Source organism: Diabrotica virgifera, chromosome 4 (assembly GCF_917563875.1).
Source record: "Diabrotica virgifera virgifera chromosome 4, PGI_DIABVI_V3a".
NCBI classification, from domain to species: Eukaryota; Metazoa; Arthropoda; class Insecta; order Coleoptera; family Chrysomelidae; genus Diabrotica; species Diabrotica virgifera.
The window spans coordinates 115,912,111-115,926,753 of record NC_065446.1 but is presented as its reverse complement, the minus strand read 5'-3'; the positions used below and the strand labels follow the sequence as shown (position 1 = coordinate 115,926,753).

Genomic DNA, 14,643 nt, shown 5'->3' with positions numbered 1-14,643 from the left:
AGAGTGTTGCCATCGTATACGCTAAAAGCTGATTGGCTCCGCCATCTTTTGCTCAGATTTCCGGATTAATATGGAAGGGGTAAACAACAGATGATCAGTTGTTCCTGTAAGGTAAAAGGTTGCGAATTCGATTGGGGAAAAATAATGTGAAAATGAATTCTTTCCCAAAAGAATCTGAACGACGGAAAGTGTGGATTAAAAATATAGGGTTAAAACAAGATCCAAACAATATGCTGTTGTTTGTGAAGTAAGTTCTTCAAGTAAAATTAATTGAGTATTTGCATTTGATGCATTCTGTTTATAATATTTATATCATTAAAAAATATTGTATTCAATTTGTTGTATATCTGTTAGTGTTAAGTTAGTTACAGATGGAAATGATGGGTAACACTTAGCAGGACTGACAGTGTGTGTCATTTTCGACGTTAGTTATCCAAGCTAGTGGTTAGGGAACATACGTATTGTATCCATAGATATATAATACTCTAGATTGCGCCCTGCGATCTTAAAATGGGTGACGGTTGCGACAGAGATAAATGAGCCTATTTGGTCGGTAGTCTCTTTTTAATTTAAGGGGAATATCGAAGACGTGACTATCCCACTTTATCGAGTAATATGTGTTGACTGTTGGAGCGGGTGGTGACGAGAAATGGTCTTTGGTCTTCGGACGTGGATGACGGTGGTTCGAATCCCATACCAACTTTACCTTTTTTATTTTTATTTAATCAATATTGCGTTTATTAGATATTTTACATCTGAAAAATGGACCTAAGTAAACCTAGCAGATAATAAATGTACCTATGTATAGTAAGTTAATATTGGAATACATAATTTGTGAACTGCATAGTAAAATAAAAGTCATTCGTTATTAATATAAATTCGTCCTTATTCGAATGATGTGAATAATATTTGTTTTGCTTCTACTTTTTTAAAAAATTGTAACAATAGTTTCATAAATAAAAATAATGTCTAATTATAATTGAATCGGTCATTTGAAAAACAGCAAAGTCCACAATTTTGAGAAACTAACTTTTTGAGAGGAATAGACTCCTTTAAGATAAACGTTGTGTGAAAAAACGACACCAGTCCAGTAAAAACATTAGTAGGAACAAAACTATAATATAACTGAATTTTGATGTCATCCATTTCATCCATCTTTCGACTATATAGGTAGTTAAGTTTTTGCTCTTCTGTAAAATTAGGAATATGTGACTCGTGTTGTTTTTGAAATGACCGATTCAATTAATAAATCGATGGTACATTATGTTGATATTAATTATTGGTAATTTTTTACGAATATTTTTAATTACTTTATACTATTCTACCATTAACTTATTAAAAAAAATAACATTGGCTTTTATATTTTTAAAAATCTATAGGTACCTACACAGTTTTTCTTATTTGTTATATATTTCTTTGCATAGATTTATTTTAGAGATGTAATAATATCTAATAAACGCAATATTGATTAAATAAAAAATAAAAAAGTGAAGATTGGTATGGGATTCGAACCAGGATTATCCACGTCCGAAGACAAACGACCAGTTCTCGTCGCCATCCGCTCGAACTGTCAAACCATCTAAAATACTCGACAACAGAGTAGGATAGTGACGTCGTCGATACTCCCCTTGAATTAGAAAGAGACTACCGACCAAATAGGCTCATTTATCTCTGTCGCAACCGTCACCCATTTTAAGATCGTAAGGCGCAATCTAGAGTATTATAAATCTATGATTGTATCCGACTAGACTATATAAAGTTAATTGTGGCACTGTATGGGTAATGTACATTAAATAAAGTTGTTTAACCGAATCCATATTTAATTGTCAGTCTATCAAGTATATTACATAACATTTGGCGACGAGGTCGGTCTTAAACAACTTAAAAGTTTTCACATGTCACATGTGCTCGTTTTAAGGTTATGGTCGCAGTTGGCAGGATAACCAAACCACAGTACAGTTTGTCAGCGATCAGTGACAGTGGCAAGTGATCGTGGTGTGACTCGGTCCTTAGACAAGGAAAGAGAGCTTCGGGCTGTAACAGTAAGGTTAGGGTGACGTAACCTTGTTTTTTTTTTGTTGATGTCCAAGGAAAAAGTCATGGCATTAGTAGGAAACATTGAGCAGTTTAATGAAACAGGTGGGGAAGATTTCAATTCGTATTTAGAACGACTAGAGCACCTATTCATAGTCAATAAGGTAGATGAAAATATGAAGATCTCCCTGTTCATTACACTTGCAGGTCCTATGGTTTATCAGACTCTCAAAAATCTGGTGGCCCCAAAAAAACCAACAGAATTAACATATGCTGAAATAAAAAGCAAGTTAATTCTTCATTATGCGCCACCTGTGTCAGAAATTTATGAGAGATTTGTGTTTTATAACTGCCAACAAAAAGTGAATCAGTCAGTTAGTGATTACATGGTGGAACTGAAGAAGTTATCCAGCACATGTAATTTTGGGCAATTTTTAGAGGATGCACTGAGAGACAGGTTTGTTTGTGGCATGATGGATGAAGGTATTCAAAAAAAATTGCTTGCGGAAGCAGGTCTGACATTTGCTAATGCATGTCAGATAGCCCAAGCATCGGAACTAGCCCAAAAACAGGTTAGGAGTTTAGCGGACACAAGCAGTAATGTCAATAGCTTAAAAAAATCTGGCTTCCAGCAGTCTAGCAGTGATAAGGTAAAATGTCCTAAGTGTGGAAGGAAGCATGAGAAAGGAGATTGTCCAGCGTCTAGGTGGAAGTGTTACGGGTGTTCTAAGGTGGGACATGTTAAGAGATTATGTCCAAACAAGAAGAATTCATCTACCATAGGGGTTGTAGAAGAAAGTGAAAGTGACAGCGTGTTTCAGTGTAACGAACTCAATGAAGATTTGTGGAAGTTGAATATGTTAAAAGATGAAGCTTCAGGGGCGCCACACAAATTAAAACTATTATTAAATGGTGAGTTATATATTGATTTTGAGGTTGATACTGGAGCTTGTAAGTCAGTAATATCTGCAGATGGTTACAAAATAATGTTCGGTAATCAGGTAAAATTAAGTCCTGTAAGTTATAAGTTAAATGTGGTTTCAGGGCAAGGTATTAAAGCTATTGGAGAATGTAATGTCAAGGTTGAATTAGATAATAATAATTTTATATTGCCACTAACAGTAATAGAATCTCCAAAGCAGTTTACCCCCTTATTGGGTAGAAATTGGCTCAATGTCCTGTTTCCTGGGTGGCAACAGAAGTTTTCATCTGGATTTGTAAATTTCCTTCAAGGCTCAAATACTGTCAGTGAGTTGAAACTCAAATTTCCAGTAGTGTTTGACAATAATTTGTGTAACCCTATTAAGATATTTAAAATTAATTTTAGTATTAAAAAAGATGCTACGCCTATTTTTAGAAAACCTTATTCGATGCCATATGCATTAAAACACAAAGTAGAGGAAAAGTTGGGCCAAATGATTAAAGTTGGGATTCTAAAACCAGTTAGTTTTTCAGAATGGGCCTCGCCCATAGTAATAGTCCCAAAAAAATGTGGAAATGATGTTAGAATCTGCGTGGATTTTCGAGTCACTGTAAATAAGGTCTTGAATGTAAATCAATATCCTCTTCCTATACCAGCAGACATTTTTGCGAGTTTAGCAGGTGGAAAGATTTTTTGTGTTTTAGATATGTCTGGAGCATACCAACAACTTCAGGTGCATTCAGATTCTCAAAAATATCTTACCATTAACACTCACATGGGTATGTTTAGGTATACTAGGCTTACATATGGAATTGCTTGTGCACCAGCTTTGTTTCAATCTGTTATAGACCAAATTCTCTGTGGTATACAAGGTGTTAGTGTGTACTTGGATGATGTTTTGATTGCTGGTAGTTCTTTGGAACATGCAAAGGAAATTTTAGGTAAAGTATTAAGTAAATTATCTGAGTTTAATGTAAAACTAAATGTAGACAAGTGTAGATTTTTTGAAAATCAGGTTGAGTATTTAGGACATTTAATAGATAAAGATGGTATACATCCTACTAAAGAAAAGTTAAGGGCCATTGTAGATGCTCCAGAACCCAGAGATTTGACACAGTTACGTTCATATTTGGGTCTAATAAATTTTTATAGTAAATTTGTACCTATGTTATCAAGTCAGTTAAGGCCCTTGTATAAACTTTTGGAGAGAGGTCAAGAATTTTCATTAAATAAGGAGTGTATTGAAGCATTTGAAAAAAGTAAAAGATTAATTTGTGAAAATGATGTCCTCGCACATTATGATACAAATAAAACCATAGTGATAGCATGTGATGCAAGTGCTTATGGAGTGGGAGGTGTGTTGAGTCATAGAGAAAGTAACGGTCAGGAGAAGCCAATATTTTTTGTTTCAGGTTCCCTCAGTAAGGCTGAAAAAAACTATTCACAATTAGAACGTGAAGCCTTGGCTATTATCTTTTGCGTTAAAAAATTTCATAAATTTATTTATGGTAGATCTTTTATTTTGGTCTCAGACCATCAACCGTTAAAAATACTTTTTAACCCAGATCGCAATATTTCAGTATTGTCTGCTTCACGGATTACTAGATGGAATGTCATTTTATCAGCCTATAGCTATACTATAGAATATAGAAAGGGGTCAAAGATGTATGAGGCAGACATGTTATCACGATTACCTTTGAGTGACGTAACTGGTATTGATAGTTCAATTAATTCATTTAATTTAACAGAGGATTTACCTATTTCATATGAGGATGTAGCTAAAGTCTCATCAAAAGATGGTATTTTGTTACAGGTGATGGATTTTGTAAAAACAGGTTGGCCAAATAAATGTGGAGATGGTGAACTTAAACCATATTTCTTGAAAAGAAATGAACTTTCTATTGAAAGTCAATGTTTGATGGTAGGTATAAGGGTGGTAATCCCCACTGTATTACGTGAAAGTATTTTGGAATTAATTCATGAAGGACATATAGGTATCGTACGGTCTAAAATGTTAGCTAGAGCAGTAGTGTGGTGGCCGGGGTTGCAACAGGATATTGAGACAATGATCAATAGTTGTCAGGTATGTCAGATAACGCAAAATAATTCTGAAAAGGCTTTAGTGTCTTGGCCTAAAACTGAAAATGTATTTGAACGAATACATGTTGATTTTTTTTATAAAAACAATTGTACATTTTTAATTATTGTAGACTCTAAATCAAAGTGGGTTGATATACATGTTATGAAAAAGGGTACTTCAGTATTACACACCTTAGACAAGTTGAAGGTAACTTTCTCTTTGATGGGTCTGCCAGTTATGCTGGTGAGTGATAATGGTCCACCGTTTAACGCTACTGAATTTACAAGATTTTGTCAAAACAATGGAATAACCATTCTAAAAAGTCCACCATATCACCCTCAGTCAAATGGGTGTGCAGAGAGACATGTTCAAACAGTCAAAGCTGCATTGGAAAAATGTTCCATTCAACAGTCGGAGCTCACTATGGAGCAGCAAGTGGTAAATTTCCTATTTAAGTATAGAAATACACCAAGTGCTAGTACTGGGTTAAGTCCCAATGAAATTGTCTTCAAAGTTAAACCTAGAACCAGAATTGACCTTTTAAAACCCAGAAAGGAAGGGAAAGTTATGTTCAACAAAAATGTTGACTATGTAAAACCAGATGTCTTTACTACAGGTGAAAAAGTGTTAGTGGGCAAATTAGGTCCATATGTTCAGGACAAATGGGTAGAAGGGGTTATTGTAAGATGTGTAAGTGCAACTACATATTTTGTAAAGGTAGATGATAAAATTATGTATAAACATGTGAATAATTTAAGAAAATTAACTAACACACGTGTAAACTTGGATGTTGAAAAATGTACGGAGCTTTTACCAGTATCACATGCAAATGTAGGCAATGACATGGTTCCTATAGCTAAAATTCCAAATTCGGATGAACAAGACAAAGGAAATTTGATACAGGTAAAATCTCCATCCATCCAAACAGAGGCACACCCTAGTAGTAGCCTGTCACAAGCAGTTAGTGGTGACTGCGCAGTAAATTCACCTGGAACTGAAACGTCCCTGAGACGTAGTTCCAGGATAGGCAAAAAACGTGTTAGATTAGACCTTTAGTTTAGTAGGGAAGGAAATGTTGTATATCTGTTAGTGTTAAGTTAGTTACAGATGGAAATGATGGGTAACACTTAGCAGGACTGACAGTGTGTGTCATTTTCGACGTTAGTTATCCAAGCTAGTGGTTAGGGAACATACGTATTGTATCCGACTAGACTATATAAAGTTAATTGTGGCACTGTATGGGTAATGTACATTAAATAAAGTTGTTTAACCGAATCCATATTTAATTGTCAGTCTATCAAGTATATTACATAACACAATTTTTGAATGTTTAGGAACACTACTTCCGACATGTGGAAAAAAGTTAAGACAAGATGGCAGCAGAAAATTAAAATGCAATGCTGTACCAACAATATTTAGAGAAGAAAGCGAAAGTATTTAATTATTTATATTGGTTTTTTGTTTATTCACCAATTTAACACTATAGATATTTGTATAACAAGAGAGCGAAGTGCACCTTTTCCTCCCAAGAATAAAGTTTACTAGTTTACTACAGTAATCATTCAAGGGAGGAAAAGGCACTTCTCCCATGTTATACATTTTTCCACCTCCCTCAAATAAGTCTTTTTTTCATTTTTAAAATATTTTATAACTGTTGATTGAATACAGGAATTTGTGTATTCAATCAACAATAGAACTAACAAAATTTATTAGAGAACTAAAACTAACAAGTAGGTACAGTATAACTATCAAATTATTAATGAAAAATTTTTAAATCAAAATAACAATTTACTGTTTTTACCATTTTGCAACATCTATAAATAAAATTTAAAATGTATGGATACTTACCTAATAGAAAATAGAGTAATAGTATAGGGTGTCAATAAGTTATTTCATCTATGCTATGACATAGTATGACGTCAACATCACTTTTACTTTTACTCCCTAGGGATTAAAAGTACTTTGTTTCCCTAGGGAGAAAGAAATATGACTATGCTCCCTACAATGAGGCCAGGAAATGTATACTTTGGATAGAGGTAGGTGGGAAAATCTGTTTTATTCAGTTATTGTGATTTGTTTCTTAGAGACAATCGGTTTGTTCTAGCACGAGTTTCAAACAGTCTGAAACCATTAGCGAATAGTGGACCAGCGTGAGTAGAGGGGATAGCACTCATAACTGTATTATGTTCTCTCACTGACCAACTGTTTGCTGACTAGTTCGACTGTTTGCTAGAACAAACCTATTATTCAAACAAAATGTCCTCTACGTCAGACTGATCAGAATTTTAAAAATGTGTCATATCAATCAAATCAAAAAATTTCAAAAATTGTTCCTGTAACCATTTTTAGTGGAAATAATAACAGTACTTATATTGGATCAGAGAGCCACCCAATTCATTGTTAAAGTATGATAAACTAAAAGTTAAACAATTAGGCATGCACTTCATATTATATTTAATGAAATATAACCCACTGGTACTCGTACAAACTTGACGGCAAGCAAATTCAACAAATTTTTCCTCATTTATTAGTTTTTCACTACCGTTAAGTTTGGAAACAAGCGCTGTTGCCAAATAAAAACATATACAGTCGGAAAAATGAAAGAATACCCATGAACTGTAATAGGAATGGCATATCAAAAAAATCTGACTATTCTCTATATATTTTTTCAAATTTAGAATATGGCAACAAGGGGAAAATTATGTGCATTCCTCATTGTTTGACTTTTCCTATATCTTTAGTATCAGGTCATCGTACAATACAAATACTTCCTGCAATGATTGGAAGTAATGCAGAACAAGAATTGAATTTGGAATCGCCGAGAAAAAGGATTGGTGTACAAAATAAGAAAGTATATAAAGGAAAACAAACATCTTCCATAAGCGATCAAAATTGTATAACTGAAATTCAGGAAATAGATTCTGCTCCACCTTTAGGTATAAAAAATATTTTGACATTTTTTTTATTTAATACACAATTTAATTTACCATCTGATCATGAAGCTATAAGTAAATGGTGTGAATGTTGAACACATGAGGGAGAAGCTGCCATGTGGCAACTCTCCTGTATAATATATTGTTATATTTCTATTTGATATGAAAATTAAATTTTGATAATTATAAACAAAATTCACTTTAATATAAAATATTTTTAATTTTCTCAACCTCGGGCATATAAATTTAAAACAACCTGTATACAACAAATTGTTATATTTAATTTTAAGAAGTGATTAGAATAAGCGTACGAAACTCGGAACAATGTGCTTAGATAAACAAAGTGAATGACGCGTACCATTATCGTTCTTCTCGGAAGGTCGATCATTAGCCTATGCTAAATAAAACTCAGTGAAATAGATGATAGTTCATTATCGTTTTTCGCGGAAAGTTTCGATCATTAGCCTATGCTAAATAAGACTCATTTGAAAGAGAGAATAGGTCATTAAAATTTGTAAATAGTTAGAAAGTATTTTAGAATGGGAATTAAATATTTTCTTTTGAAATCCATTAAGCATATTTAGAAAGATTAAAAATTGGTTTTGAGGAATATTACGAATGAGAGTTGGTGGTGGAAGATTGATTTGTGAATCTGGAAGGGATATTTAGAAAGTAGGGGAATGGATGAGAAAGTGAGATCAGAATGTTTTGAGCTGTCGAGAAGTGAAGTCGAGTAGTAGACGGTAGTGTACGGAGAGTGAGAAAGCCGATGTAGTTCCGTGAGTGTGGAGTATCTATCGTGGAACGAGAAGTAGGCCAGGTCGAGAGTAAAAGAACCTCCTTGAGCCAAGAGTGTCCCGGTAGCTGATAGCAGTTTCGAGAAAGGTAGAACACAGCATCACGACAGACGCAGGAACGAGAGCTATACGAGCTAGTTTTTCAAAGGAGAACATTACTGGAAGCCAGGACGAGGTTTGATCGCAGCCAAGGATAGCAGGAAACGGGTCTTGTGTGAGGACATTTTCAGTTCACCAGGAAAAGGTCAGTCTCATTTGTTTGGACATGAATGTATGGGTTTTTCGTATTAAATTCCACATAAAAAATTGAATAACATAATCAATAATATCAGAAAAGCTTTATCAAACTTAAATAGAGTTGTTCCTAATAACTCCTAATAGTTAAATGTTAATAAAAACTTTCAATTGAAAACCAAAAGGAAATAAGATTCCCATTTGTAAATGTTATGTTTAAGAATAATAAGAAATAGCAAATATTAAGCATTGATTGCCTTTTAAATAAAATAAAAAATATTTTGATTATAATTGTAACCCATATGTGTATTTTTTGTACTCTTTTCTTTTCTATCCCGATTAGGAACCATTAAGAAATATTTAGAAGCCACGAAAGTAAGTAATTAATTTATAATTCGCCCTGAGATTGAAAACATATTGATATGTGATCTGGTTAATTAATTAGATTAGTATTAATACATTGATTAAATTAAGTGACATATAAGAATATTATCTCATATCAATAATCAAGATCACATCAACTGTCGTCCAACGTGGAAAGCATTGTAAAGTATTTCTAGTGGCAAATTTGAAGGATAGAAAGAGTAAAGCCGGTATTTGAAAATTTATATGCCTGTGGTAAAAAGTGAGATACTTACATTTGATAACATAAAATTTTAGATCTCTTTAGGTACAAATTTTACATAACTGATTTAATACTTTATTTTACGATATTTACATTTGATATATTTATTGACAATTTATAATATTTGGGTGAGAAAAAGTCGTCTTGGTAACATACTAGTAAAATTTCATATTTGGCGGGGACAGTACTTCTTGAAAACAAATGTCTGTGACAAGAAGCCAAAGCAGAGACAACAAAAAACAAAAAGAACATTCAAATCAAGAGAATAATTCAGACCAAGAAGATATTTTAGACAAGACAATCATGGCATCAGAACAGCAAGAATTATCAGGAATAGATAAATTATTACAAATGATGCAACTCCAGTCACAAAGAATGGAACAGAAAATGGATGAAACACAATAAAAACTGGATGACAATCAAAGAGAAACAAAACAAACAATGGAGAAAAATCAGGAAGAAACATCAAAGAAAATGGATAAAGTGGATCAAAAAATGGAGGAAACACAACGAAAAATGGATGAAACACAACAAAAATTGGATCAAAAAATGGATGAAACAAAAAGAATAATTCAAGAAAATCAGAAGGAAACAAAACAAGCCATAGAAGAGAACAACAAGAAAATGGAGGAACGCATAGAAAAGTATGAAATGAAAATTCAAGATAAAATAAAGGAGTTAACGAATGGCCAGAAAAAGGAACTAGAAAATTTGGAAAATAAGTTGGAAAATGCTATTCAAGTAGACAGAGAAGAAGTGGAAAAAAGAATCACAGAAATAGAAAAACAAGTCACCGAAAACCGGACGCAACAAAATGTCGGAGAAAGAAGAGAAATGGTGATACATAGCACAGATGACGTGAAGATAAGGTTTGGCGGGGATGTAAGAAGATTACACCCAGTGCCGTTCATAAATAGCCTGAAAAAGAAAATACAACACATCGGAAATTTCGATACAGCAAAAGAAACTATCAGAAACCATCTCAAATATGAAGCAAGCCTATGGTTCGATAGTAAAGAAGAAGAATTCGGCAATTGGCAACAATTTGAACAAAAATTTTTGAATTATTTCTGGGGAAAGGTCCAACAATTGGAAATTAACAAGGAATTGCAAAATGGGAAATACAATGATAGGATGGGTGTATCAGAAAGGACATATGCTTTGCAAATTTACAATAATGCAAAACATTTACAATATAATTACTCATCGGAACAATTAGTCGAACTGATTGCAAGACATTTCGAGGAAACGCTGGAAGACCATATCACATTGCAAAATTACAAAGACATAGATAGTTTATGCCAATTCCTACAAATAAGAGAATCACGTCTAAGAGAAAGAAAATCAAGAAGGTCGCGAGAAGATTACAGGCCCCGAGAAACACAAGATTACAGAGATAGAAATCAAAATAGGAGGGACTATACAAGACGAGATTTTAATCCCAGAAGGGAAAACGAAAATAGAGACAACGGAAGAGGAAATTATGAACAAAGAAATAGGCAATGGAATGAGGACAGAAATCGAGAATACCAGAATAGAAACACCACACGCTCAAATCAAGAAAACAGAAATAATGGTAGACAAAATGAACAGGTATATCGAGAAAACCGAAACAGATCCGACAGACCAAGAGAAAATAGAAGAGAAGTAAATAATACCCAGACAGATGAATATGACGGAGAGAGACATTATGACGAAAATATAAACAACGATGAGCAACCGGCGTCTTTTCACGACGGCGCTCACTAAAAACCAAAAAGCAAACAGGAATCTTTTGTCACCCCAAGGAGTTTATTAAATTGGCAGGAAACAACGAAAAGAAAAATGGAATTAATTTAAAATTTGTGGATGGATTTATCAACGAGAAACCAATTAAAATTATGATAGACACTGGATCTGAAATAACATTGGTCAACAGAAAACTAATAGAAGAAGTTAACTTAACAAATTTAATTTATAAAATACCTAGGGTAAATTTAGTGGGCGCAAACAAACGGACATTGGCAACTATAAATGAAGGCATACGAGTAATGGTACGACTGGGCAAGAATATGTATGCACTACAATGTGTAATAATGCCAAACATGCCACATGACATGATAGTAGGAGTGGACGAATTGGCAGAAAAACATGTAGTGATAGATTTTAAAAATGATACGATGAAACTAACAGAAGAAAAAGAAAAAGAACAGGACAAGGAACATGAGAAACAAAATACGGACGAATCAGGTAAAGAACAAACAGTGGAAATGAATTTGGCAGCGAAGCAAGGACAAAGAAGAAAAAGGAGAAAAGGTCAGAAAAAGATAAAAGAAAATGAAACCTGTGGCTCCTCAAAAGAAGAGTTGAGCCCAGAAGAAGAAAATTTGAGAGTATCAGAAACAAAGGAAACCTGGGATTCCTCAAAAGAAGAGACGGGCTCAGGAGAAGAAGAAATAAAGCTAAAAAATGAAAGTGAAAAGAATATGATTGAAAAAGTGGTATTTGAAGAGGAGGTATATGCAAACGAGGATGCAGAATGCACGGTAAACTTGTGTGAAATATCACGAATAAAAGACAGAATTACATGAAGTAGATAGTAAGTTAGGATATAAGACGTAGATTAAAGTAAGGAAATATACAGGGAGTTGGTTTTGCCTCGAGAAAATTTATTTAAAAATGCAGATAAATTTTATCGAATACAAGGCGGGGATTTGTTATATTTCTATTTGATATGAAAATTAAATTTTGATAATTATAAACAAAATTCACTTTAATATAAAATATTTTTAATTTTCTCAACCTCGGGCATATAAATTTAAAACAACCTGTATACAACAAATTGTTATATTTAATTTTAAGAAGTGATTAGAATAAGCGTACGAAACTCGGAACAATGTGCTTAGATAAACAAAGTGAATGACGCGTACCATTATCGTTCTTCTCGGAAGGTCGATCATTAGCCTATGCTAAATAAAACTCAGTGAAATAGATGATAGTTCATTATCGTTTTTCGCGGAAAGTTTCGATCATTAGCCTATGCTAAATAAGACTCATTTGAAAGAGAGAATAGGTCATTAAAATTTGTAAATAGTTAGAAAGTATTTTAGAATGGGAATTAAATATTTTCTTTTGAAATCCATTAAGCATATTTAGAAAGATTAAAAATTGGTTTTGAGGAATATTACGAATGAGAGTTGGTGGTGGAAGATTGATTTGTGAATCTGGAAGGGATATTTAGAAAGTAGGGGAATGGATGAGAAAGTGAGATCAGAATGTTTTGAGCTGTCGAGAAGTGAAGTCGAGTAGTAGACGGTAGTGTACGGAGAGTGAGAAAGCCGATGTAGTTCCGTGAGTGTGGAGTATCTATCGTGGAACGAGAAGTAGGCCAGGTCGAGAGTAAAAGAACCTCCTTGAGCCAAGAGTGTCCCGGTAGCTGATAGCAGTTTCGAGAAAGGTAGAACACAGCATCACGACAGACGCAGGAACGAGAGCTATACGAGCTAGTTTTTCAAAGGAGAACATTACTGGAAGCCAGGACGAGGTTTGATCGCAGCGAAGGATAGCAGGAAACGGGTCTTGTGTGAGGACATTTTCAGTTCACCAGGAAAAGGTCAGTCTCATTTGTTTGGACATGAATGTATGGGTTTTTCGTATTAAATTCCACATAAAAAATTGAATAACATAATCAATAATATCAGAAAAGCTTTATCAAACTTAAATAGAGTTGTTCCTAATAACTCCTAATAGTTAAATGTTAATAAAAACTTTCAATTGAAAACCAAAAGGAAATAAGATTCCCATTTGTAAATGTTATGTTTAAGAATAATAAGAAATAGCAAATATTAAGCATTGATTGCCTTTTAAATAAAATAAAAAATATTTTGATTATAATTGTAACCCATATGTGTATTTTTTTTACTCTTTTCTTTGCTATCCCGATTAGGAACCATTAAGAAATATTTAGAAGCCACGAAAGTAAGTAATTAATTTATAATTCGCCCTGAGATTGAAAACATATTGATATGTGATCTGGTTAATTAATTAGATTAGTATTAATACATTGATTAAATTAAGTGACATATAAGAATATTATCTCATATCAATAATCAAGATCACATCAATATTTTATATTAGTTCACATAAATAGTTAATTTATTAAGTCTGTTGGCCATGGTTTCTTCAGTCACCTTTCAAATCCAGGAGGGGTATTTAGCAGTCTTGATTTGTTACTTGGATGATCCGTTGTCCATCAATGAAGTTTCTTGTGATTATTCTAATTTCTTCCTCTACCAAGGATCTGGCAGAGTCATCTTGTATAGGGTTTTGTTCAAGTGTAAACACTTTTTTGCGCCAGTCCAGAGCTGTCTGCCAGCGCTGTCTTGAATAGAAAGGTGGTCTATCTTTCATGCCACTGGCATTCCAGTGAGACTGGCACCAGTTTCTGGATACATGTAAACGTTACTTTATTTTATGTAAATATTATTTTCATTCTAGAATCAAAGGGAGACTCTTTTAACAGATAAATGACGCTATCATTCTTTTTGTTCTAGAAAAACTGTAAATAGTATTTAAGGCAACGATTGTGAATGAGTGAGAAGTCTAATAAAGCCACGACGAGATACTGTATTAGAGCGTACGATTTGGAGGTATTTTTGATTAGATAAATTTTGTAAAGTACAATATAAGTTAGATTTGATAATGTGTAGTATTTCCTAATAAATTAAATACTATTAAGTGTTTATTGTTCTTGTAAGTTAGTGTGGTAAATAAATAATATGAAGTAAGTCTGTGTATTTAGATTAATATAAGTGTTCTTATTTAAAAATAAATAAAGTCAATTCAAAATAAATATTAATGCCTAAAAATCAAATTAGTAAAATCGCTCACATGTCACTAGCAAAGAAACTTGTCAGCTTTTTGTTTCCGGTTGATTTGGACAGGTTAAGAATTTAAAGTGGTAACACTACATGTTAAATAAATCATTTTAAATTGTTTACAGTTTTACTCACAGTAGGAGATGTAAAATCTTTCATAGA

The 14,643-nt window shown here is 33.3% G+C and overlaps 1 protein-coding gene across 3 annotated transcripts; it reads left to right on the top strand.

The window, feature by feature from the left end:
• Nucleotides 1-226: 226 nt before the first annotated feature.
• On the top strand, nt 227-14,392 carry LOC126883111 (uncharacterized protein K02A2.6-like). 3 transcript variants are annotated; one of them, XR_007697503.1, is made up of 2 exons: nt 227-247; nt 14,158-14,392. XR_007697503.1 is itself a non-coding variant. In XM_050648358.1 (2 exons), the coding sequence occupies exon 1, from the start codon at nt 2,082-2,084 to the stop codon at nt 6,090-6,092; it is 4,011 nt and encodes a 1,336-aa protein (XP_050504315.1). In that variant the 5' UTR covers nt 1,740-2,081; the 3' UTR covers nt 6,093-6,469; nt 14,158-14,392. The 3 variants fall into 3 exon arrangements, 1 of the variants encoding a protein (XP_050504315.1); XM_050648358.1 differs by lacking the exon at nt 227-247 and adding an exon at nt 1,740-6,469; XR_007697504.1 differs by lacking the exon at nt 227-247 and adding an exon at nt 6,506-7,072.
• The last annotated feature ends 251 nt before the right edge of the window (nt 14,393-14,643 follow it).

Coding starts and splice junctions, on each gene's coding strand:
- LOC126883111 (XM_050648358.1), top strand. CDS start 2,082: ATGTCCAAGGAAAAAGTCATGGCATTAGTAGGAAACATTGAGCAGTTT.